At 41.1% G+C, this 27,094-nt stretch overlaps 1 protein-coding gene across 2 annotated transcripts in view; it reads left to right on the forward strand.

The window, feature by feature from the left end:
- LOC108675179 (mucin-12) overlaps nucleotides 1-27,094 on the forward strand; it is a 34,702-nt gene that overhangs the window by 1,330 nt on the left and 6,278 nt on the right. Inside the window, exons 2-21 of one of the 2 annotated variants that reach the window (XM_047879834.1) lie at nucleotides 5,617-5,780; nucleotides 6,542-6,807; nucleotides 7,541-7,709; nucleotides 9,226-9,303; nucleotides 9,829-9,957; nucleotides 10,546-10,796; nucleotides 10,993-11,121; nucleotides 11,311-11,442; nucleotides 11,969-12,212; nucleotides 12,443-13,029; nucleotides 13,437-13,510; nucleotides 14,927-15,967; nucleotides 18,084-18,413; nucleotides 20,573-20,712; nucleotides 20,982-21,114; nucleotides 21,416-21,613; nucleotides 22,399-22,465; nucleotides 23,027-23,248; nucleotides 23,997-25,443; nucleotides 26,355-26,408. In XM_047879834.1, the coding sequence (XP_047735790.1) occupies nucleotides 5,617-5,780; nucleotides 6,542-6,807; nucleotides 7,541-7,709; nucleotides 9,226-9,303; nucleotides 9,829-9,957; nucleotides 10,546-10,796; nucleotides 10,993-11,121; nucleotides 11,311-11,442; nucleotides 11,969-12,212; nucleotides 12,443-13,029; nucleotides 13,437-13,510; nucleotides 14,927-15,967; nucleotides 18,084-18,413; nucleotides 20,573-20,712; nucleotides 20,982-21,114; nucleotides 21,416-21,613; nucleotides 22,399-22,465; nucleotides 23,027-23,248; nucleotides 23,997-25,443; nucleotides 26,355-26,408 (5,855 nt within the window). The remainder of the gene's footprint in view (nucleotides 1-5,616; nucleotides 5,781-6,541; nucleotides 6,808-7,540; nucleotides 7,710-9,225; nucleotides 9,304-9,828; nucleotides 9,958-10,545; nucleotides 10,797-10,992; nucleotides 11,122-11,310; nucleotides 11,443-11,968; nucleotides 12,213-12,442; nucleotides 13,030-13,436; nucleotides 13,511-14,926; nucleotides 15,968-18,083; nucleotides 18,414-20,572; nucleotides 20,713-20,981; nucleotides 21,115-21,415; nucleotides 21,614-22,398; nucleotides 22,466-23,026; nucleotides 23,249-23,996; nucleotides 25,444-26,354; nucleotides 26,409-27,094) is intronic. The other variant, XM_047879835.1, reaches the window with a different exon arrangement.

The raw sequence follows: 27,094 nt of genomic DNA on the forward strand, positions 1-27,094 counted from the left end.
TTTTTAGCAATACTTTTTTCGAGGGTTTTTACTGCGGTGCGACAGCTTTCTTTAGCTTGATTTCGAGCTCTTGCGTATAGGTTATAGTCAGCATCGCTGCGAGTCTGTAAATAACGCTTGTATGCTTCCTTCTTTGTTTTCAGCTTAGCTAAAACTGTACTGTTCATCCACCTAGTTTTTTTGGCTCCACCAAGCTTAATTTTAGGTACACACGCATAAACTGCAGACATAACCGTGTCCTTGAGAAGTGACCATGACTCAGCCACGTTCATGTCCTTAATACAGTTCGAAATATTCACTGCATTCACTGCTTCACGGAGTTTATCATAATCGCCTTTCGCAAAATTCAAACGCTCACGCTTCCGAGGCGTCTTTTCTGTACAGCACTTAAGTCTGAAAAACAAAGATTGGTGATGGCTTTTGCCCAACGGAGCCTCGTGACGAAGCTCATCCAACATTGATTCATCACTGGTAATCATCACATTCATCATATAAAATTCAGAATTATGTGTTTACAATTCATATTTCAAGTTCATACAGATACAGGCATAGTGGCAAAGCAGTTTTTTTAGACTTGTCAAGTTAAATTTTGAGTCCTATAACTATATATACTGTCAAATAGGGTAATAAGGGTTGGTTCTGACCATTTTTTGTTAATAGGCTAACTTCTTACCATTGAACATTTCAGGAAAAAGTTTGGGCTCATTTTAAAGGCCTTTGCTTTGTGAGGAGTCCATAGTGGCAAAGCAGAGAGTTTTTTAGATTCTGTCTCAAGTTCATTTTTGACTCCTATAAGTAGACCAGTCTCTGGTTTGTCACTATGGTGAGGACTACTGCAAGGCATCTCTGAAAAAATTCCATATGCTATTTGTAAGGTGCCAGATGCAAAATGAAAGCATCCCTAATTTAGTAATTACCCCTGGGATTGGGAATGGGGTAATACAGGACACTTGAGATAAAATGTAATTTTAAAACATTTGAAGCATGCAGAGACAGCAGAGTGTACAGCAATCCCTTGATTAGCACGGTTTTGAATACCGCGGTTTTGATTAACGCGGGAAAAAAATTTGCGACCTACCCTTAATCTACACGGTGCTAGTTTTGATTAGCGCGACTTTTTTTTTCACAACGCATCATTTTCCCGCCTCTAGCCTGACCCTGAGGTGTCACGTTCGTAACAAAAGTGTTACTTTTGCTTATTAGATCTTATGTTGTTACTTTTGTTACGACTTTTGGAAAAATTCGCCAAATGTTGTTACTTTATGAATTTCAGCCAATAATTCTTTAAATAAGGTCCCGTTCCGTTAGCACTCGTGCTGACTACAGAGTCAGTTTAACCGCGCCTTGTCTCGTTCATAACTCGAATAGTCGAGTTTGGCAACGTTCGCCAGTAAGTGCGCCATGCCGATGCTCTTGTTACTCGTTAGCCTTCAACTGGTCAAGATCGCTGCCATATCTACTGCTAAGTTTTATCAAACTACATAATTTTCCTTACAAAAACAAAGATCGGTGAAGACCTAGGGTTTCCCGAGTCAACAATATGCACAATTTTGAAAAAATCGTCCGAGTATCAAGAGAAAGGCAAAATTGCTTCTACGTCGTCGAGCGTGCAATGCACTAGAAATAGGACTCGTATAATGATCGAAATGGAGGATTTGCTTTGGAGGATTAATTTGCATTTCTTTTATTTATTTCCCCTATTATTTAGAAAAAAATATGCTGAATTTTAGTGGAAAAAAAAATTATTATGTAACTTTGCTATTTTTGAGGATTCATTATAATTATTCCCATATATTCTTAAGTTTGATTAGCGCAGTTTTGCTTAACACGGTAAAACTCGGGGATTTATTAACCGCGTTAATCAAGGGATTGCTGTATATATAGCCAGATGGGGTAAGACAGGACTGAAATCACTAACAAGCCTGTAGCATCTATACCAAGAATAACTAAAAACCCTAAACCTATAACAAGGTGTATACATGCAATGGGCTTCTAAGTTACAACTCAGACCTTTTGCATCTAACATAGTTTTCTGTACAGATTAAAAAGTGAGCTGGTCCCATCTTTCCCCAGTGGGGTAAGATGGGACCAGGCATGGGGTAAGACAGGACCAACTGGCAATTCTTATGTTACAAGGTTTTTAATAAAAGTACAAATCTGATATTCAATATTATCCATCTAGGAACACATTATTTGATTAAACAACCACTTGTTACTGTTATGTGTTGCAGGAAGTCAACTCTAATATCAGTCACATTGGAGTTTTTTTCATGAGAAAACTTTGTTAAGCATAGTAATAGTGGGTTGGCTTTGGTTCATTGTAGAGCACTGCTAAATGCTTCATGTATATTCCATTAGTGTCATTGCCTGAAAATTTATCAAATTGGTAATAAAACCAATAAATAAACACTTAAGTGTCAGACGTCATGTGTTTTCTTGCTAACTGCATTTGTGGTGCACTTCTTCTAATGTAGCCCATGCCCTCTCACAGAGTTGTGATAATAATTATTTTTCATGTTTCACACAATGATTTTCCCCCAGCCAATCTTGAACATAGTTCTGCAGCTCACTAATGGGAAGAGACAACCCTATTTTCTATGTCCCTTTGATGTAATTTAAAAAAGTGCACTAAATTTCTCTAATCAAAAAAGCTAACAAGTTATAATGAAGTTTGAGCCATAGATAAAAATTTTGACCAAAATACTCTATGTACTGCCAAATAATATATTCATTTAAAAACTATTTTTGATAAACTGTACCTAGGGTAATAGAGGACCATTTGTGGGGGAAGACAGGACCATTTGTGTGGTAAGATAGGACCACTTGTGGGGTGAAACAGGATCATTTAGTGGTCCCGTCTTACCTCATGTCCAGTCCTTTTTTACCCCATTTTAGAATACATGTCAGGCAGTGATGGTAGCAGATAGGAATGCCTAGTATGTTTCAAAAGGTGCTTATTACTTGAGGTTACCTGCCTACATCCACAAACCTGGCCAAAAAATTTTTTGTCATTAGACAGAGCTTATTTCCCAAACAAGGTTAACTATTTTGTGACCCTTCTTTACATAGGTTTTTTTCAAAAATTAGCCAGAAATTCATTATTTGCAGAAGAGGGTTGCCACAAGCACTGAAATGACAGGCAATGGCTGCTCTAACATATTCTTTTGTCAAATTAAATTCAGTGCAATTAGAATGCACACCATGGGCCGGTCCTTTCTTACCCCATTAAGGCTGCGATCCTGTCTTACCCCATTTGACTATGAAATCTGTTATTATTTTCAATTTTAAACTCTGGTTACATATTCAACGATTATACTCATCCATTGCTAACAGTACTACCATACTCTGAACGAGTGATTGGCCTGAACTCTGAACAGTCTGAAGTTTTCCTCTTCCTTTGCAGATGATGTAAATGTTGAATAATTGACATTTTCTGTGATTTTTACTTTATTGACATGATATTACCATATTGATACATTACTGTATTATTGATATAATATTACCATATCCATGAACTGATGAACATGCCATTGAGCATTTACAACAACTTTGTCCACTACAAGCTTCATGTCAGTGCTCAGCCATTAGCATTTCTTCTGTATCTGTAAGCTTACAGGACAACTTGTTTAATTAATTTAATTTCACAACATTTCAATTAAGTTGTAAAATATTGTAAAAAGACATACCGTAAAATGGGGTAACTTAGACCGGCGGGGTAACTTAGACCACTTTTCGTTTTTTTAACAAAAACCCCAACTCAAAAACTATTTGACATAGAAAAATTCTGTCAATGGGCATTAAAGGCCTAATACTGAGGCTACATAACACAATAGAAAAATTTAAAAAGTTTGCATATCTAATAGGTTAAAAAATTAAAAATGTGACCCACGAAAAAAAGCTATTATTTAAAGCCTGTCAGAGTACCCCCTCCAATTATTTTATTTTTTGGTTAAATAACTCCAGGTTTTGATGCATTGTAGTAGAACTCTTCTAATTACATATGCAAACAACAAATTTTAGGAAAGTGTCATAGTTTGCAAATGGGGGGCGCTGCCCCAAAATGGGGTAACTTAGACCACCTAATGTCAGCCCTGACGGGGTAACATAGACCGGCTTGGAAGTTAATATAAAATTACCATATATAACATATTTTATGTTTGACAGCCTATTTATGTTTTTTCTTTATGTTTCAGACTCTACAGAGTCTTATATATGGTAATTTTAACTTAATTTCCAAACCAGTCTATGTTTCCCCATCACGGCTGCCATTAGATGGTCACATTTCGCCCATTTGGAGGTGGCGCCCCCCATTTGTAAACTATGACACTTTCCTCAAGTTTGTCATTTGCATATGTAATTAGAAGAGTTCTACTACAATGCACCAAAACCTGGAGCTATTTGGAGTTATTTTACCAAAAAATATAATTGATTTTACACCCGGTCTAAGTTACCCCAAGAGCTGGGGTAACAAAGACCACCACTTTTTTTGAAATTACATAAAGACTATGAGAGGCAGGAGCCAGCAATTTATGGTGAGTGAAGCTAGAGTATAGACCTGTATTTTGCATGTTTCAATTCAAGTTTAATTTAGCTAGTAAAAAATGGCATCATTTATAAAAATAAAAGTGGTCTAAGTTACCCCATTTTACGGTACCTGAAATAGAAAGAAATATTTCATTGCAGCCATCATATTTTTTTGGAAAAATGAATAATTGTTTAGGTTAATTATATTCATTCTATATTGCCCAGTGCACAAATTTATCCATGACATTCTATGCAATATTTTGTGATGATTGATGAATGGTGATGATGCATTAATTTTTTGTTGCAAATTGATTTTTTCATTAACTGGAGCCTTTGCTAATAGAGGTTGTACTGTAAATGCATTTTTAGGGGTGTCCTTTATTACCCTGTCTTGCGGAAATGGCCGCCATTTTTTTAATGAGATATGTAAATTCTGTCAATCACATTTTTATTCAACACCTGTGTGCAACTTTTATGTAAGTAAAATGTTTAAATGTGGCCATTTTTTTGCTGCAAACCTCATCCAAGGACTTGTCCAAAATCCCACTTTTCACCCTTTTTTTCTGGGATTTTTTACAGGTAGTAAATTTATGACTCCTTAACTTGCTTTTTGCTACATAGATAGTGAAAATGTTTAATTTTGTGCACTATTTTTAGTTTTGCAATATTTTTATTAATTTGGCTGCTTAATATTTCTACAAAATGTGGGACTAGCCCAATTACCCTGCCCATCCCTTATTACACTGTTTGACGGTAAATAGTATATATATTTGAGTGTGTTTTAACAAATTTTCTAAATATTATACTCAAATTTATATACATTTAAGATGTACCATTTGATTTGCAATTAATAGTTGTCTTAAATACTTGATGATCCTTGCGTATTCATTTTGGCATAGGTACGGTGGTACCTGAAGGAAAGTAATTCATTTGCAATTTGTACTAACAACTTGGTGTCAAAAAATCTGCTAAGTTACCAACAGAGTTCAAAACTGGATGGTCACAATGATGTATCTGATACAAAGGATATTAAATCCAGGGTTATAAATTTTTTTTTTGTTGATTTGTAATTTCAGTTGTATTTCATTTCAGGCCTTGAACCATTTTTATCATCATACGTCAATGAACTATGGGAGGCGGGAGTGACAGGGAAGCAGCTGCTGCAGCTGGAACCTGACATGCTTCCAAGATTTGGCATCCACAAAATAGGACACCAGGAATTATTGCTGCAGGCCATTGCACATCTAAGAAACATAGTGAGGCATTTGGCTTTTCATATTATTATCTGTCAAGACTAGGTATTTCTTGAGCTATTTGACAAGTCTATTGTTTTAAGATTACTTAGTAATATGGTTGGCTTGGTTGCTTGTTTTTGGGTCTATAGTAGCCTTGTTTTAACAAGATTATTTATGTATAGATAGAAATATTGATGCCTTGATAGTTACCACATTGTTGTGAATATTTTAAAGAAATATTGGTGCATTAGAAGCTTGTAAATCTGTCTCAATATTATATAGATTCATCAATGCCTAGCTGCTTGTCAACCATTGCAATCATCATGCATAAATAATTCCACTTCAGAAGCTTTTTCATCATTGTGGTTATTATATGGAAGTTTATATAGATGCTTTTTAAGGCAGTACCTACATCATAATGACTGTTGTACAAAAATAATAATTTGTAGACAAATTTTTTTAATCAGTGCATGGAGCCAATTTGTCTAAAGGCTTAATTAAAAAACAGTTATTAGTCCAAGTTTAATACTCATCATGGTATATCAAGTTACTCCCAATCCATTGATATTATTACTTGCCTAGAGCTATGTTTCAGTCTGTGCTATGAGGCAAATTTCTGTTTTAAATATCATTAATTCACATTCTTCACCCATTTCACTCCACTAGTTTAAATTCTATATAGTTTTTTCTTTCTTGAATGAATTCATGAATGGTGTGGTATCTGCAAAGTGTTCATTAAAAATGTTTGTTTTGAGTATTGTCATTTTAATTTAAATTTTCAGCACTACCAACTGGACAAAGAAACCTTACAGCAGCTTGCTCTGCGGTTGAGCTCACGAGCGCGCTCAGTCTATAATGAACTTAAGCCCTCACATGGCTCATCCCTGGACAACGGCCACAACGGTTGTGATGATGACTACATTAATTCTGATGACCAAGACAACAAAAAAGCTAGTCAAAAGAAATGTCATCTGGTGTCCACTGCAGTGGTGGCAGGAGTGGCTGACTGCTTGGCGGCTCTCAAGACGGTTGTGTCCTGGCTAAATAGGTTTGTCTATTGTCATAAATTTGTTTGCGCATTTTGTTTGCTACAAACTTATATGAGCTAGCCCTTTTATTTTGAGGCTTTGTCTCATATATAATTGACACAATCACTGTGAACAGTTTCCATCTGTCATCAGATTTTTCTTTCCTTATTTGTAATTTGCTAATTTACTTCTCATGCTTGATCTTATTTTCCTTAAATTTTACTGTAGCTTGCTGCTCTGTTGTGTAGTAGGTAATTCAACAAGTCTCTAATTCTATAATTATCAACAAATATTATCACTAATAATATGTTAGTTTCTGGTGATGGGGAACATTTGAAACAGTGAGTTTCTTTTTGTGCAGTGCATATGTTGTCATTAATATAATAAACTCAATTGATTACTATAGATTGGAATAGATTTTTTAAATTTATGTAGCTAATTTTATGTAATATTTGAAAATAAATGAAATTGTCATATTAAGGTACCATATTTTAATTGAAAAATATTGATGATACTAGCGCCTGCATTAAAAATTTAAAAGATTATAAGTAAAGAACAAGCTAATGAGTATACTTGTATTTTTGTTATTGATTGCACATGAATTTTCGTAGTTTTAAACCAATAATGAAGCATACCTCTGGAAATTTTTCAATAAATTATGGTAACTTACTTGACATTTCCTTCATTTCAAAATTCTTGGTCAATTTGTAAGTTAAGACAACTAATGTTATGAGTATTTAATTATTGCACCAGGGCTCCATTTGACAACCTGCTGCTGTACAAACAGCCATTGGAAGAACTCACTGATCTGGGTATTCGCTTAGCCACCATCAGCCAGCGCGACCAGTTTGCTGAGAACCAGGCTACCATTATCAGGGACAACTGCAAGGAACTTGCTCAGATTGCTGACAATATCATCCAGGTAAGTAGATTCTGTACTCAGATGAACAGTTGAATGGGTGCAGCGCTTTGTCATGTAACCAAAAACACCCCCGAAAAGTTGAAATAATTGAGGTGGCGTGCTGACTTTGAGGGAAATTAGTATATTGAATTTGAACACAATGGCCAAAGTGTGATGCTTTAGTCGGGCTCTCAATGCTCTTGCGTTGGAGAGAAGAGGAAATAACACATCACAAACTTTTGTACTGTACTGAGGATATTTGTGTAGGATATAAAAGTCATCATATAACGGCATACGAATTCTTCTAATAAAGCAGGTACTTGTTATTTCTGTTTGACAAGTGATGGTTCCAAACGACCTCATTGCTGCCACAGGGGTAAGAGTTTCAACTAAACACAGAGCAGCGAGTGACGCGGGTACGAGCCATGCCAAAGCCCCACTAGCCAGTCACTGTTGCCGAGGGTAGGAGCCACACCAAAACGCTGAGGAGTTAGCAAATGACGTGGGATCTAGCCACACTGAAACACCCTAAGCCGATTAATAGCGAGCGAGGAAGTTATTAACTCCCACGATATGAAAGGCGCCCTTAGTGTAGGATTTAAAGCCACACTAAGAAGCTAGCAAATCTACTCAAGTGCAGAGGGTATAGGCTCTACAACACAAGAGGTGTACTTGGTACAGGTACGAGTTGCACCAGAGTGCTGCCAGCGGCAGGAAGGACTAAGCAAGAACTCGGCCAACGCCATACTTTGTCTGTTAGTCTGTTAGTGGATTTCTTACTTACGCCTGGTTAAACCAAGCGCCCTGTTAGTCAGTTAGGCATATGAGATATTTCCACAACTACGGCTGAGTCTTAGTAGTCCAGATCTGGCTCCATAAAATGACTTGTAATAACTTTTGGACTCCACATTGCCATTACTGAGCCCATACAAAATAAACCCTGGTTTTGGAGGGGCGACACAAGCAAAATATTGCACAAAAGTACATTGAATATAGCGCAACAAAATGAACCTGAATCATAGTTCATGTACAATAATATATCGTAAATATACCTAAAATGTATATTTCTGAATAAAATAAATATATTCAACCATTATTTAGTCGTATCAAATACCAATCTAAACAAAAGAACATCATCTGTGTTTAGTCAAGCGGTACTCCTAAAAAAATATCGCAAAAATATGTATTCCATCACATTTGCACGCTTTTGATCAAATGTTATGAGTCAATATGAGATGAAGCAATATAATGAGAATCTTTGGTATATTCAGCAAAACATTTAGTTTTTTTAAGTAATTAAGATAAGTACTAACTATTTGGGCCAGAAGTTTATGCTATATATAGACATGTAATGATTCACTGTTTTCAAGCTGAAAACCCATAATAATTATGTACTTAGAAATATCTCTCAACGCATAAATGGCATAAAATTTTATAGGATTCTTGATAGACTCATTCTTTCAGACCTAATTTCCTTCATTTTATTTCTTCTATTTATTTAGGTTCCAGTTCATTAAGAGATTTTATATCTGTGCAGAACTTCAACGACCCACTCATCATCCAGCCCGCATCATTAGTTGTAGCCACCATCAAGAAGAAGCACGACGATGATCTGGTGAGATATTGTCAAGAATAGTTATCGAAATTGATTCAGTTCTTTCTCATGAATAATAGTACTTCTGATATTAGGTCTTATATTAAGATTTTATTCAATGCATGCTGGATTGCTGGTCTAGACTTTAAAAATACAGAAAACACCCAAAAAGTTTGCCATTTCTTATGAGAGAAAACATCCATCAAAATATTGCAAAGATGGTTTGTTGATATTTTTAAATATGTTAATTTGTATTTTTTTAATATGTTAATTTTTATTTAAGATGCATTTTGTGCATTTGGAAGAAGTTGTTGTAGTGTGTACTGTCATTGATAGGTAATTCAAATTTTGCTAATAGCATCTTGATAATTTTTTATGCATGTCTTGAATGACTGCAATTGCCGTCAGTAAGAAATAAATTGATGTTTGATGTTCTTCACATTTTTTTGAGCCTTGTGCACAAAGGTATAGTACCGGTATTTTATTACGCATATTTGCTTGTACCTCTTGTCATGGATTTAAAAGCATCCCTGTATGTCCTGCCAGGGCGTGCACCTCATGACGACCTACGATGGAGTGCATCAGGTCTCCATCATCCGCCCCCACACTCCCGCTGACACCTGCACCAAACTTAGCGTCGGCGACCAGCTCATACAGATCAACTATGACACCGTCGTGAGTGTCTGCTGTGTGTTGTGTAATGTTGTGTGGTGTGTGATGCTGCCACTTCTCGCTGTGTGATGTGTGATGCTGCCACTTCTCGCTGTGTATTGTGTGTGATGCTGACACTTCTTGCTGTGTGTGTGGTGTGTGATGCTGCCTCCTGTGTGGTGTTGCTGCCTCCTGTGTGGTGTTGCTGCCTCCTGTGTGGTGTTGCTGCCTCCTGTGTGGTGTTGCTGCCTCCTGTGTGTTGTCTTGCCAGCTTCCGTTGTGTGATGTTCTGTATTGCTGCTGCCTCAATTCAAAGTGATGCATTCCATCCATGAGGCCACTTGTGTTGCTGCGAACAGTTGATCTTTTACGTAATGAATGGATAGTCAAATTGCCTTGTAAAACTTCTCATGATGTCTCTCTTGATACTATCTTGAAGTATTAAATATTTTAATATTGAAACTATATGTAATTATCTATCTTGGGTTTTATGATATCATGCAATTAGTATTTCCAAACAATTGTGAATAGCAGGGCATGACCACAGGTTTTCTAGTTTTTTTGCCTGGGTCTGATTGTTTTCTTTTGTTCTTATATAGTAATTGTTTTCAGATTGGTTGGACGCCTGAGAAGATAACAAAAGCTCTGTCAGAGAACCCGCTGGAGGTTATCCTGACGGTGAAGAAGCAACCTCGTCACGCGCCCGGGGCCCAGCAAATATATTCGTATTTCAAGCCTTTCAGACTACCGAGCAAGAAGCGCACCTACAACCACGGATACCCTCCTCAGAACGAGTACTCCTACAGAAATAACTTCACCAACAACCTTACGAATAACCTCTCCAACAACCTCAATTTTTACTCGTGAGTTCAGCAATAACTCGTCATTCCATCTTTATTTCATCAACCTGAGCATTGTTGCACTGTGATGTCATAGGATTCAATTGAATGTCATTTCATAGGATTCAATTGAATGTAATTTCATAGGATTCCTTAGGATGTCATTTCATAGGATTTCATAGGAAGTATTCCATAAGTTTCAGTCTGTCCCCTCGTGCAGGTTACTGGACCAGTCTGCTAGCAACCGGCAGATCATCCCCAAGGCTGCGGCGGTGACGCCCATGAACCGCGTCCTGCAAGTGCCGTCCGTCCTGCGACCCGTGTCTCCTGACCAGCCGCAGCCTCCGTGGTAAACTCTTCTTTTGTACAGCAGCTGGGAGATGTAGCTGTCGTCAGCTGCCTGATATCTTGATGGTCATAATATTACTGGCCTACAGTAAAAGTGATTACTCTACATACGCTACGGTTTACAGCTTGCTTACCCTATTAGTTTTATGTTCACTACATGACGAGTGTTTTTCTTGGGACGCGTGTGCAGGTCGGGCAGCCCTCAGGCGCCAGCGCCGGAGTGCAGTGAGGTGGTCGTGAGCTTCACGGTGAGCGAGGCCCTCAGCCCCACCGCCTCAAGTGCCTCCTCCGTCCTGGCCGCATCCCCACTACTCCCTCCAAGGTCAGCTTTGCCCCTAGTTTGCTTCCATGCTTATCCTCGTACTATTCCCTCTCTCCCTCGTTTCTTTTCCTTGCTATTCTTCTCATGGGTCCTGCATCCGAAGTACTAAACAAGCCCAGCAACGAAACACTCATCCGTGAGCACCGTAACTCCGTAACTTGTTTCGCATCAGACATTGTTCTATGCTGCCTTAGCCTCATATGGTGAAATACCGTGTGCAGAGTCACGGCTCGCAGGTTAATAATTGCATTGGAAGCGCTGACACCAGCTCAGCCTATTGTGTGTCTTGGTGTTTGAGCGATGCTTCAGGCATTGCAGCAAAAGATCTAAACCTGTGCGGGCATATCGTGAATATCGTCCAACTTCGCTAAGCCATCAAGTTTGGACTTTTTCTACGTTCTCAATCTACTTGATCCGTTAGAAAAAGAGGATAGAATTTTTTTTTTTGTTTATTTTTTTTAGATTACATCTGTCCTTTGTGATATTGTTATTATTGTTATTCCACTTGCTTTTATTTGTACATCAGCGCGCATAACACCAGTGACTCCGGCACCCGCCCCACTCACGACGACGATGACGACGACGATGATCCGTTCACGTCTTCTGACGAGGAGCTGAGCGCGCACCACGACGGCGAGGACGACGTCGCCTCCACGTCAGGGGCGAGCGTGCGGCTGTACCCGCCCAAGCCGCGCGCGCCCGTCCACCGCAGGGCGACCATCCCTGGCGACACCGCCCCGCCCGTCATCGCCGCCGCCACTCTCAATCAGGTGCGTAGCGGCGGGTCAGTCTGGCGGTGACTTTCGTTGCCGTGTTTTTGATGCGGCAGATATAGCAGAGTTACTGTAATATGGCATATAGAAAATTCATGCAATCGCTAATCGATTAGAAAAACGCAGAGAATTTGCCGCGCTAGCTAATTTATTGTTATTGAATAATACCCGGAATGATGTTTCTTGTTCAGTCACAACGCCGTGCTAATGTCCTCTTTTCTCTTCAGTACATCGAAGGGCTGCGCAAAAGTGGCCTCGCCCTGCGCGGCCGCGTGAGTTCAGGTGACCAGCGCGACGCCGTTCGCCAGAGCCCGGAGATCCGCGCGCGTCCGCACACCATCGGCGCCGCCAAGCTGCTGCGCGACAGCGGCCCGGACCCCCACAAGCCCGAGGACCGGCTCGTGCCAAGCCAAGCGCCCGTCGGGCCCGTGTCGCTGCCCGCCAAAGTCTCGGCAACCGCGGCGCTCGTGGACCGCGAGTCGCCCGTCGCACGTCCAATGTTGTCTCTTGATGGCGTGGGCGGGGCTGATGGCGTGGGTGTGCCGCCTCCATCTATCGGGATCACCAGCGACATGCCCCTACCATTTACCATCACTTCCCCTCCTACACCACTCACTCCCAACCCTCCCTCAACACCTCACACCCCTGGGGGACGGCGGGTCTCAGAAGACCGACCTCGTCTGGACAAGAGTCACAGCACCCCGGCCTATGACTTCGGCAGCGACGGCGCCCCCGCCACCAACACCGCACCCTCGTCGGGGGCGTTGCTGGTGCCGGGCAGCGCACCCGCGGCCGCTGCTGCTGGGGGACACAGGTTTGTTCGTCGCTAAACTTCGTGTGTGGCAGTCTGCATTGATTCATGTTATCGTTTGTTTTGGTAATTTATAACAAACTAATTAAATATATTGGCAAGCTAGCGGTGATTTGTTGATGAGAGCAAAGAAAAACCTATTCTTTGGCTGATAGTTATTGAATGTGTCGAGCAATTAAAATCTTTGCCAAGTACAGCCTAGCACAGAAGAATATCTAATGAATTGTATCTCTGAAGCTATTAACTTTGAAGTATTGTGGACGAATTTGTGTTATCGAGTCCCTTAGATGCTCAATTTGCGTAGTATGCGTTGCAGCCGTTGCTTAATTTCCTCCTAAATTATATTCCGGAGGAGATACCAGTAGCAAAATAATCCTGTATTGTACTGACGCGGTGCATCCTCTGCGCAGGAACCTTCAGCTGCCTGGCCTAGAGCCCAACATAAAGGTTCAATCAGGCCAGCAGCAGAAGAAACACTTGCCCGGTGAGTTATTATTTTCACGTTCTTGGCGACATAGATGCTGAGGAGATTTCTCCAATACTAAATATTCTCATAGAATGAAAAGCCCAGTAACACAACATTACAGAATTATCGCTTATTCTACTCACGCGCTGTTGGGTGTAATCCATCATCTTATTTTTCTCGGGTTTGTGCAAATGATATGTATTTGGCATTCGAGTTCAAATCGATAGAATAAATATTCAAACGTTTCAATGTGACAGTTCTTGTTAGACAGAAGGGCTTATTAATAGATCGATATTTTCCTCGTCTGTTGCTTGGGGTATGCTTAGACAGTTGAAGAAGGTCTTTCTTAGCTCTGTAGCCTGGTGATTAGCTTTGACTTGAGGTCCTTCAATTGAACTTTACGGTAATATCTCAGCAGTGCGGCGTTAGTACTTTCTTGCTGCACACTAAGGGCACCTACACAGTGAAAGCTGGTTTGCCTGTGCGAACATAGGATATGAACATCTTGTGAACAAGAATGAACATAGGATAATAATTTAAGTGTTCACAGTGAAAACCTGTACGAATAGGCCAGCGCCCAGGCCTATTTATTTAAATTTCAGGCGCCAGCCTGAGCAGGTAACCAGCACGCTGGCAACCTGCTTTCACTGTGTGGGTACCCTAATGCTGGTTCTTGACCAGAGCTTATGGACTCTTAACGGTTTGCTAACATAAGTTGGCTCTTATAGAGACTTTATTTTATTTCAATGTACGTCTTGAGTTCTTCCTGTAACTTGTTCTTTGTATGGGTAGTGTCCACTAGTCTTGTCACAGCTCTGGGGAGCTCAGAACCAAAATGATTCTACGAAGCCACGTTTCTAAATCAGCAAATTATGCGTGCTGATTATTTTATTCATTCCAATATTTTGTACGAGGATATTTTACCGTCACTTTTTATCTGATATCAGATATAATTTTTTTTTATATCACCTAAGAATCAAGAAGTTTTTCCAAACGTTTAATAAAATTCTTACTAATGGATATTATGTTATTCTGTTGTTAATCTCGTACATTGGCGTTAATTCTATCAAAAAATTAATTACGTTTATTTCTATTGCTTTTCACTTGATAGTTCATTTTGACTCGTGCTAACAATCCTTGTGGGATGTCCTGTCATTCAGAGAATAAATATAGCAGCTATGTGTGTTTGTGCGCTCTCTTTCTTATATTTGTTCACTCAAGTGGCTGGGGCTCGAGATTTTGGTCATAATTTTGTTTATGGACGGCTACTTTATCGGGGCTCTTATATGAGGGAAATATGAGAGTTCATTCGTGTTATCTTACTGTACCGTTAATTGTTGTCCTTGATGAATGTGATTTTTAAGCGATGAAACTCAAATATTGCAAATGCTTCTCTTCTCACTGTCGGGTTGTGTGTTTTTTTGCTCGCTTCAGCTCCGCCCTCGGGGGAAAATAAGAAAGTTAAGATAGGTTCCGCGAAGCTCAAGCAATCCACTTTCTACTGCGACGATACGGAGAGCCCTGTCGGGGAATCGATCTTCTATGTCGCACGAAATGACGTGGACTCCGAGCCTCTTGCTCCTGATGTCACTGCCGATCACTCACAAGAAGCCGTTGTTGTCAAGCCTCTTGAAGAAAATAATCCTCCTGTTGTGACCGTCAAGAAACCTACCACTCTTGAAGTAGGGAGCGCCAACATCAACATTGAAAAGACGACTCCTCTTAGAGAGAGACGCACCGCGCGCCTGCAACCTCTCACCAACCTGACCATCGAGCAAACTTTCTTGTCCGTACCTACGCTGACTCGGCAATTGGGAGTGAGCGTCGACGAATCCTCATCAGAAGATCAGGACATCAAGAAACCACCTGGAGTGATGCAAGACCCCGCGTCGTCAGCTTCCGAATGCACAGGCTTGACAAAATCTACTGAATCCAAGGTATCTCCGTTGGTTTCCTACCCGCTTCAAGAGGCGACGGATCAAAATATTGAAAGTTCACTGGTGCCGTTACCTCTTGTTGAAAGTAAACCAGTGACCGAACAAACCGCGAGTCTTGCAAACGAAGCCGCAGGATCGCTTGATGGTCCTTTTCTCGCTGCTGCAATGACTGTTGAACGCCCTACTAATTTGACCGACAGTCAAGCAGGCGAGTCAGGAGCTCATGAAGAAACTGTCATCGACCACTGTGTCTCTCCTGATGATAATAGCGCTCGTCTCGACCACCAGTCTACCGATGAGAACAGCTCGGATGAAAAAAATGACCAGAGGTTGTCGAAAACTGTGGAGGACCGGGAACTTGCTGGACACAAAACTCGTACTAGCCTTGGCCGAGGAAAAGCACCAGCCTTGAATTCCTTGCAGAAGGAGATTGCATCGACTTTACAGAAGAACCGAGAAGTGCTCAGCCAGGAAAGCTGGGCCGATTGTCCTCCCAATTTTTCGATGGACCCGCAGCCTGGCTCAGGACGTCAGCAAGGTGAACCCACCGTTTGTTGCTCTCACTTTCGTCTGCGAATTTCTCCTCTCTCTTTATTACCCTTGGCGTGGATCTGCTTGGTTTTTGCTCTTGTGAGTTTGTACCACTGGAAACTGTTACACGCACCTTTCTTCGCTGCGTTGCTTCACTCAGTTTCTGATCTCATGCAACGCTTCTTTCAGAGTTATATCTGCTCCTTTTTCACAGGCGCACTATAATATAAGAATTATAGCAATCTAATATTATCCTCACGTTGTCCTCGTCCCTACACGTATTATGTACAATTTCTTCCCTTCCAATCTCCTTCCCCAAGGTTTCACCCCCGCAACTAATTCTGCCTGACACTTTCTCAGCCTCGACCAATGCCCCGTAGTCACGTGTTCCTCGCCTCTGCAGTAGTAACGTCTTGCGTGATTTAATTGCCTCTTACCTCATAGACTGGTGCGAAGTTTTATCCCATAGATGCCTTCCTTAATTAAGGCAGAGAGAACTCCACGTTGTGTTCCTCCTCTTCGCGTATAACCTGGAGTATTATGATATGCAGCTGATCTATACATTCCCTCTAGTATTATATCGATGCAATATTTAGCTTCACCTCTCCCTATTATTTCAGATCTTACTTTCATCTTGGCACGTCAGGCTGTGGCGCTCGATGAATACCTAGTATACTATTTGCTTCTGTATTCCTTTGTGCATCGTAAGAGAATGCGATCATTCTTCGTTTTTCTAGTGACATTAGCTTCCTTATGTGCTAGTCGAGTTTTGGCAGGTAGCAGGAAACGTTCATTTCATTGATTTGAAAATATGGCTTGATTTGTGTTATTGCGTAGCGCTTGTGTCTTTGATTAATGTTTTCTAGTAATCGGCATTACATAGAACTTAAATTTGACTTGATTTCCTAGTTAGCAATTATTTGCTTGATGCTGGAGACGCGAGCCTGACGTTAACGTTTGCCCTACTAGTGACGGTCAGGCGTGAGCTTTTGAGTTGGGAATACTCGTGTGGCTGAGGCAACCGCAACACAAGTGTTTAGGATAGCGATCGTACTTCATCTCGTAGCTATACAAAGCTCATAAGAGCAGCACAGCCAACATGAAGCAACTCTGCTAACGTCTTTTCATTATTGAGTCAACACAGCAATATGATTGCTTCATTATGTCAAAACAGCATTACGGCCCGTTTTCTAACTTCTATGCTTCCTACCTGTTATTAGAAAAAATTGACTTTTCTCTCTGTGTAGTCAACCATTCATCAAAGCAAGATATAACTATACGAGTCCAGACGGATTATCTACCTAAAAGTTTCAAGTAACAAGAAATATTATATCGCATCATTCTCATTATTCGGTGCTCTAAAGCCTCGCGTGCTTAAGGAAGTCGCAAGCCAGATTTGGTTTTCACTCCCCCCCCCCTCTCATGAAAATTTAGAAATTATTGTGTCCTCTTTTAGTTTTCTTTAGTCCATACAAAATGAAAAATGCGTATAGTTTATCTATCGTTTTTCAACCATAGATAAGCTCCGAGAAAAGCATTTCATAGTTCAACTGTTGACATGTTTTGGGCCAAGATTTTTTCCCTCTTATATGCTTTTCTGAATGCAACAAATTGCCTTGATTACCAGAAATGAGGAATTCACTGAACGGTGCAAATTACCCTGAAAAATTCCGAATTCATTTGTTTTTGTTTTTATAGTTGTATTTTCAGCGGTGCTTTCAGCTGCGGTGAAGCTCTTGAGTATCTGTCCGTCTAGAAAGTAATTTTAGTTCTTATTTTAAGTAAGTTACACTTCACATTTGTTTCTTCCCCTCACACTTTTACAGGTAATCATTAACAAACAACCAAAAGTTCAGACTAGAGAAATATTTTATTGGTATAACCTGGTTCTTCTTGAGATATTGTATGAGAATATTCAGCTTTCTGTCTTTATCGGCTTTCTAAAAACTTTAGTAAATAGTAAATATGCTTTTTGCTTCTTAATGCTATAAGGATTTCGATGTAGATTTTTATGCGTGCTAGAAATTTGCTTTCTTGTTTTGGCTTATTGTAATGGCAAATTAGGATTTTCTAAATAAATTCCTGTATAAACCTCACTTGCTGCATGAATTTGCTGGTCGCAGTTTGCTGCAGCGCTAGTTTGGATGCACGAGTTGAGACAAGCCGAGCTCACACCTTTACGCATGCTGGTCAAGGCATCACTGAAGGCGTAGGCTCGGCAGTGAGAGGACTGGGGCTTGTGTCGCAACCAGCCCGCAGTGTAGCATTGGATGCCATACGAGGCTGTACTCTGCCTCGTCGCGCTCCAGCTTGTCGGAGCACAAGTATATCTCCATCACTGTGGCGTCGAGGCGTATTGTTTGCGTTTAGACCATCACAACCCGTCAAAAAACAACGACTGGCCAATGCCACTGCTCCTTCAGGCAGGGGTACTGCTCTTCATGCTGCCTGTGGTATTTTTTCGGTGTTCCTATGTTTTATTTATTTTAATGCTTTTTGACACGATTCAAAGTTCTCTCTTTGCCTATAAGTAGTTTGTGCTTGCTTGCATGCTCTTGTGTTTAAGGCATATTGCTTTTTACTAAATTTTTATTTGGTAAAATTACTTCATGATGCTATGATTTTTCATTTCTTGCATGTTGTGCGCATTAGTAAGTTGCGATACAAATATTGCTATTTTGCATACTCAACTTGATATCTTGGATGAGATCTATATACTATTGAATGAAGTCACCAGTAAACCCGATCTTTCTTTTTCAAGTGATTTCTTTAATGAGATATTCTAAGTGTTGCACGCAAACTCCTTCGTCACAATGTGGCCACTTATGATCTAACCTGTCTTCTCTTGGAAAGTTATTATATGGCAACTCATTTCTATGGCCCGGATTGACATCCTTTAAAAGTGTTGAAATTTGCCTTTATGATGTATTGATTTCAGTTCAGTTCTCCTAAGAGATAGTACTGTCAATTTAATGACAAAACTACTAGTAGGTTTACCTGAAGACGATCTTCACCTGTTTTTAATTTATGCTTAAACCTTTTGAAAGTAGAATTCGTGAGCATAATTCCACTATGCTAGGCTGCTAGCTGATTACAAACGATCGAAGTTGTCGGGCTGGATGATATCGAGTGGCTTCTCACACTGAACCTTGTTTTGGTGAAACGGTCAAGAAAATGTGTTATATTGCAATTAGATTATTCAGTAAATTTTGCCTCAAAAAATATAGCACATGAGATAGATTTTCATTTCTTTAAGATTAGCTAATATATCTCATGAATGCTAATAAGTAAGCATATACCTACCTTCTCCGTACTATATAATTGACAATTATTGGGTTCAGGTCTTCAATTATTGACCTTAATTGGTCCCCAAAAGCCCACATAGTTTCACGAACGTTAAAAGCCGGACTCAACATTCGTACACTTGTTTCCGTCTGCAATTATTGAATAAAATTCCATTATTTCAAGTGATTGCAAGCGAAACTGCGTTGCGTCTCGTCTGCCTAGCCCCTAGTTTCTTTACCTTGCCTTGATTTTTCCGCACGTATTTTGTCCTATTGCTTGTGTTTACCTATATGGCATCCTTCATCCTCTCTCCCTATACCATTTCTCGTTTTCATCCGAGTGTTGTATTTTATTCACATTGATGTTATTAATTACTGCGGTGTTAACTGCTCTCGAAATAATGACTGTGGATCCCTGATTGGGTCGTCTAATCAAATGAATATCTTGGCTTCATGGTTGTCAAATACCTGTTGAATAATTGTGAATATCTTGCTCGTCATGCTAACATGTCACTGAAGTAACTATTTCAGCCAGGTAAGACCGAGCAACGCTGCTTGCCGTGCAATTTATTGCTTTGAATCCGAGATATTCATTCTAAGACAGTTGATGTGAGATGTTCGTGCTAAAACAGTCGGTTCACACATTCGTGATCTGAGGTGTTCGTGACAAGACAGTCATGCACGCACCTGATATTACACATCATCGTAAGCCAAGCTGTGTGTCTTTTCCTAGGGAGCTGCGATTCTCTTCCGTGCCTTTGTGCTTGCATTATCAATATCATAAAACAAAATATATGTTCGGAATTTTTCTTCCATCGTTTTGTGCTCAGAGTGAGATTGTTAATGTTATTATTTTGTTCATATTGAGTGATTTCTGCATGTGATCTGATGCAGTAAGCCTCTAAGCGCAATCACCAATTCGAATGCTCCTTTAATATTGCATCGTTGAAAAAAAAGAGTGCACAAGGATCTGTTAATGGACAGTTATTACTGGCGTGAAATTACGAATGATATGAATGATAAATTTTGGTGTGAAGCAATCCTCAAACACCGACATATCTAACACCAAATTGACCCCTGTCAAATCATAATAAATTATTATTATATGGAAGCTTATGTCCGTGTCCACAAAAAGAAGTTTGCATGTTACCAACACCTAGCGCAGTGCAACTAACTAGCAACACCGATTAGTTCCTCATACCTCAATGTATTTAACCTCTAAGGTACGCAATATGTATTGATTATGTTCCACTATATATTCTTGAACTCGTTAACGTGCTAAGTAAGAAGCGAGCAGCATTAAGAGAGCTTGGGTTGCGTGTATCAAGGTGTGTGTGGTGGCGGTCGCGGCGTGTCATGTCGGGAGCTGGGTGCCGCCGACCATCAGGGTTGGCTGTACAGACGCTCCAAGGGCACCAGGCATTTCCTGCACCAGCACTCCTGGGAGCGACGCTGGTTCAAGCTTAAGGTCAATGTCAAAGCCAGGTAACAGGGGGTCTCTTGTAAAAATAAGACCGGGGAACCACAACATCAACAACGCCAGGTTACAGCGGGTCTCTTGTAAAAATAAGACCGGGGAACCACAACATCTACAAAGCCAGGTTACTGTTAGTTCTTAACTTCCAGTCATTACTTATATGTTTACAATAAAGTAAAATTATTAATAACCTATTTTGAGGTTGTATTTACATTACTTTATAAGTACGAATGTTTTAAGAGTCGTGTTAACCCCCACAGAAAGGTTACCTGTACGGCTACGCCAGCGAGGACGCTCTCAAGGCCGAGTCTCTCATCTACCTGCCGGGCTTCCACGTCTGCCCTGCGCAGGACGCAAAGACCAAGAAGTTTGCCTTCAAGATCTACCACGCCAGTGAGTGCTGGTAGATATGGTAGTGAGGGGTGGCCTTCAAGATCTACCACGCCAGTGAGTGCTGGTAGATGTGGTAGTGAGTGTCAAGGCTAGGGCGGAGTGCAGGTACACAGGATTTCGACACGTGAGTGCCGCGCAATCTAGCACACGCGTACGAATTGTTCTTTTGTCATGTTTTCAAAACAATTTAATATTTACGTATTAAAGTTTTCTAACTCGTTGTGGTGTACGAATTGTTCTTTTATCCTTTTTTAAACAATTTAATCTCTATTAAAGTTTTCTTACTTGTTGTGATCCGCAGACGGCGCTATGTTCTTGTTTGCGTGCGACACGAGCGAGGAGCGCAGCAGATGGATGAGTGAAATGGGGCTGTCGGCGCTGTCCTCGGGTCGCTGTGGGGACGCTCCTTCTTCCCCTTCAGCAGCGGGTCCTGCTTCCTCCACCAGCCCCACCTCCTCCTCATCCTGCTCTTCCCCCACACTTCTGCCGCAGCATCTCGGTATGTGAAACTGTGATCAGCGTTACGGAGACCTTATTCCTTTACTATTATTTCATCATGTTCTCTCATCTCTTTACTTATTACCGCATTTTCTCATTTATTGAAAAAATGCACTATTGTGCTTGCCATGTCTGTCTGTCCGTCCGTCTGTCTGTCCGTCCGTCCGTGACCTCAAGTTTTCGTCGCCGAGAAAATGCGCTCTCTGTCACTCACTGCAGTGAGTACTGAGTTATATTTTTTTATTTATCTCAGCTATTGTCTTCCGGGTTTTTTCATTCCCTTCTTTCTCCATGCGATTTACTTTTGTCCCTTGCTATTTCTCTTCTATTTACCCCATGTTCAGCTGCAGTATCCCCTCGTTTGACTGTCATTTACCTCCCTCTCCTCCTTTTTTATTCGCAAATCTCTCCCACTGTTATCCTGCCTTTCTAACTACAATTAAGTCATCTATTCTCTCAAATCTTGGGTCCAACATTCTTCCTTCTTTTAGTCTGTCTTTCCTTCTCCCTTTTACTCCACCACTCCTTCTATTAGCCTGCCATTATCCCTTCCCCCTCTGTACTATGTCATTTCGAGCGTTCAACTTCGTTTCCATCCTCTTTTGACTAAAATTATTCAAATTATAAAATTTCAACACTATGACATTTATCATCAGTTCAGCATACCACTTTGTTCCAGCCGTAGGTTCTGTCTATTTCACTCAGGCTTCAGATTCTGATTTACAAATGTCACGAGGATCTAACAGTATTTCTATTCAGTTTATTAACGTTGGTGCTGCCTAACAGAGGAGGCATACTACAGCGAGACGGACGACGAGTGTGACGACAGCTTCACGGCCGCAGAACCTGTCAGGTGAGACTACTTAGCGTTGCCTGTTTCTGCTGCTTCATCTACTGCTGTAGATGTTGCAGCTGCTAGGTGTACCTTACTGCTGTTTTAGCTGTTGCGGCTACTTGTGTGTACCCGGCATAAAACTGGAGCTGACTGTCCGAGGGTTACAGTCATCTATCTACATTACACTCTAAATAAATACAATACTGACTCCACTCTTAAATGCTCACGATTTTGAACTGATAAAAATTTCTGCTGGTAGTCAATAGTTACTGAACTACTTCACTGATCCAATTGAATGCAATTTTTAGCTACTGTACTGTTCACTGCCGCCGATCTCAGCTATCCTCGATATCCAGCAGCCTAAACACAGGCCAGTGCCGTGCGCATAGCATGGTCATTTTACACGCGTTCATTATTACATTTTTGTGGGGCAAGAAAGGAATAAACTATTCAGGAAATGTTGCGCACTAAAAAAGTGCAATACTTAGATTATTTTAATTCGCAAGTGAACGTGGAAACGACAATTTCCTCTCGTTGTTAGATGGTGTGCAGGCCGCTAAGTGTCCTTGTTTGTTTCAGCTCCCCTCATCCCCTGGACACCGCCATCCCCACAACCTCCACCCCAGTGGCCCCCTCCTCCTCCTCGAGCGCCTTCAGCGCCCTCTTCCACTGGGGCAGTGGGGGCAAGACTGGCACATCCACCACGCCCTCAGGTGGAGGCACACGCGCCTCCGCCCTCTCCTCCTTCCTGAAGCCCAAGCAGGTGCAGGCGGTGCCTTCCACCAACTTCCGCAGCTACAGGTTCGTCAGGTCCTCGACTCGTCTGATCTGCGAGGGATTGCAACTATGAATTTTGCAAAACTTTTGTTTTATTCAAGAATTTCACTTTGAATATCTACCGAAATTTGTGTGAATATTACTTTTAAATTCCGAATGTGAGGCGGAGTTTGAATGACATTGAGCACAGGTGGCTTAATTGATACTTTATTTTATTCGATATGTTTGCCGAAAGAGTGCGTAGGTAGTGGCCCACTACCTACTTGGGTCTTATCCAAGTAGCTCTAGTGCGATGTTGCATACTATCAAAGACCTTCCAAATCGTATCATTATTATACAGCAATTATTATTCTTTCATGTAGTGGCATATATAATTTGTTTGAGTGAAGCTTTTCTTAATTGTTATCTCCTGACTATTTGAGAACTGAGCTTTATTTACTGTACTCTTCTGTTTTTTGTTTGTCTGCTACAAATTTTATAATCAATATTTAGCACACTTCTGCCTTTCCAATCGATCTGAAATTTTGCACACACTTGCGTAAAGTTGGAGACAATGCTTGAATCAATTGACAGAATAAATTTTAAAAATTCCTTTTTTTAGATATTGAAATACATTTATTAAAATTTTTTTTGCAATATTTAAACTAAAATAAATTCATTGTATATGTGTAACATCGGAGACACTGGCCTCTTTAGAAGTGTTGTCTTCTAGAAGTAATTTTTAAACGCATGTTTTTATTTGTTGTAATGACACCACACCGCATTACCGCAGACGTGTACGCGAGACGGGCCGTAGCACGTCTACCAGCGACCTCCGTCCCTCTGGGGTGTGCGAGGCGCCTCCCCTCACGCCCACCACTCCCCAGCACGCCCCACCCCCCTCCAAGGCTAATGCCGTGGCTCGTAAGGGGAGTCTAAGGGAAAAATTACGTAGTCACTTGCCATCAGCTCTCACCCTGGACCGGAGACGCAAGAACCAGCAGCAAGCCGCCATTGTTAAGAAAAAAAGCCAAACTGATCCTAAAACCAGCGCCGAGAGCTCACTTGATGCCAGCGACGTGGCTTTCAGCTCATCTGACGGAGACAAAATTCTAGAAGAGTCCTCAAACGTTGATGATACTTTTGATGCATCCGGGAATCTGGAGTCAGGTGTTTCGATGAGTCGGGATCAAGCGTCGCTCGAGTCCAATCAAACGGCCAGTCATGAAGCAGAGTTCGACGCGAGCGTCTCTGCTGAGGATAAAAGCGAGTCTAAGTGTGGAGGTGAAAGCAAGATGCAGCCTGTGACGCCCCTCAAGTGTAAACTTATCGACGCCAGCCTCAAAGGTTCCCTCGACTGTCTGTCAGCGACCTCTGCAGCCTATGTTTACGGTGCTCCGTTCAGGACGACCGGTGAAAGCGGACAAAAATCTTGGATGTCAACCCTGCGATCATCGCCTGGAGACGTGAGCAGCAGCAGCGGCGGTGCCTTCAAAACCAAGAAGAGGCCGTCGCCTTTGCCTCAGCACCAGCATCACTCCAGCTCAGGAACTTCGTCTTCCCACCTCTCCTCTAATAATAATTCTCCAAACAGTCCGTCTGGCGACACCTTCGGCTTCTCTACGTCTCTAGTGGACGCTGGCGGCAGCAGCAGGAGCCTTAGTCACACTTCTAGCCTCACGGAGCACCGTTCTTCTGGCGAGCCTCGGCCTTCCAGCATAGAACGTCTCAAACGGACTGGGAATTATAAGCCCGTAATCTTGAAGGGCAAGGAACCCATGCGCGCGGCGTTCGTTCTGGGGCTTGACCAAAGGGACATGGACTCCTCTCTACACGGAAGGAATTCCGCACTCACAAGCACTCCCAATTCATCTCTTTTGAATTCCTCTACTCTCGGACCGTCTGTTCGACCCCAAGTTCCTCCTAGAACCAAATTTTTGTCTCCTAGCGAGAGGACGACGCAGCGACGATCGGACGTGTCCTTTGGCTCCTCTTCGTCATCTTCTGCTGCGCTCTCCAGCTCCCGAGATGACACGTGGCACGGGGCGGCAACCTCGCCCTCTGTTGCGAATGACTCGTCTCTGCTGTTCTCTCCTATATTAGCATATAAAGTATCAGGGTCAGGTGCTGGCAGCGCAGTGCAAGACAACAGGCAGAAAGGCAGCCAATTGTCCAGGCTGGACATCGTGCAGCCGTCCTCTAGAGCAGACGACCAGGACCAACCCAAGACTCCGCTCAAGGTATGTGTACCACTAAATTATGTGGCTGCCTATTGTATAATAAGCGTTTGATATGCTGAATGTTTTCACAATAGTGCGCAGGCTCTCTGAAGGTAAGACTGGGCAGGTCTCGTTTTTTTATTTATTGCTGAATTTCCAGTTTTAGATTTTATAGTCTGATGTTCAAGAAAATATGCCGGCTTACTGCACGTTAGTTCCTAACTCGATCAGAATTTATCGCATGCCGCTAAATGTGATATGAATGGCCGTTGATTCGCTGGACATTTATTTCTCTTATATTGATTTTCGTACTGGCCTCTAGGCTGTCCAACTACCCTTGCAGTCTTGATCAGTACGATTGGTTTACGATGCAGCAAACTTTCTTGATATACCATACAGTAAATTAGTAAGACTTCACTCAGTGTCCATCGGATTCTCGGTTTGATTTTATTTTGTATAGTCTTCCATTTATACTGCTGTGGATACCTAGACTTTCAATCCATCTCTGCACGATAAGTTTCTTATGTGCATCCATGTTTATTGCCTTATGTGTTCGTCAAAACGATTGTGTTTGCTTAAAATTTTTAAAAAATCACAAAACGGTTACAATTTTTCATTGACTTTAATTTGCAAGACCCTTGTCACTAGACGACTTTCGCCCACTGAGGCTCCATATTATTCAACCCTATTAGCAGTGATGTAGATTTTCGGCGGTATCAATTGTGGTCGTCGACTATAACCCGACATTGCATAAATTTACGAACTTGAATTTTTTTATGAAGAGAATATATTGAAAGAAAGAAAAAAGTTGTTATAGCATGCCAAGTTGTGTTGATGACCTAACCTTCTGCAAGAAGAGTTTGCTTGTTCTCATCTAGCCTAGCATTAGACATAATGTTTCCCTGCGTGCAACTAACCGCTTGTATGCTCAGCACTGTTCCAGCTACCCTGCTTCTCACCAGCCGTCTGATGTCGCCAGGGCCAGGGTGAGTTCCGCATTTTCTCATATTTTTACGTCATCGCCATTTCTATGTTCATTCTTTAACGTTGTTGCGTGATAGTAATATATTATGTGAATGTGAATCGATGAATAACAAATAGCGTTAGCATCACCATTATAGATGTTAACTTATGATGTTACACTCTTCTTAATTTATCTTCTCCTATGTTTCTCAATCAAGAAAACACCTAAATCTTCCTACACGATTATCTGTACTTGGTATGGTTGTTTCAAAAGCTCTCACTTTCTCTTACATTCTTTCCGTGAAATGTTATAGCTTACGTTGAGTTTAATCGCGCAAGAAGCTCAATCAATTTGAGCGAGTTGCCAAGAAATTTGTACGAGTCTTATGTTTCATGACGACTCCAATGTGTGTTTCCGTGCCAGAAATGTGCTGCATGCTCTGTGTACTAATTTCTTAACTTGTAATTGACAAAGTCGTGATAAGTTTCTTGAATTTGATCTTGGTTGACATTTCTGTAAGCCGGTGTGCCGGCGTTCCATCCAATTTCGAAATAGCGCGTGTTGATAATTGTTCACATAAAAGTATAATAGGCAATTTCTTGCGGAATGACGCTTCATATTGTTCTAGATGAACTATTAAAATGATAAAAGCTAAAAAATTGAACTTGCCCAGACAAATTTACAATAGCCGCAGAAACGCTGCTATTA

This window comes from Hyalella azteca, unplaced genomic scaffold (assembly GCF_000764305.2).
Source record: "Hyalella azteca isolate HAZT.00-mixed unplaced genomic scaffold, Hazt_2.0.2 contig3942, whole genome shotgun sequence".
Lineage (NCBI taxonomy): Eukaryota > Metazoa > Arthropoda > Malacostraca > Amphipoda > Hyalellidae > Hyalella > Hyalella azteca.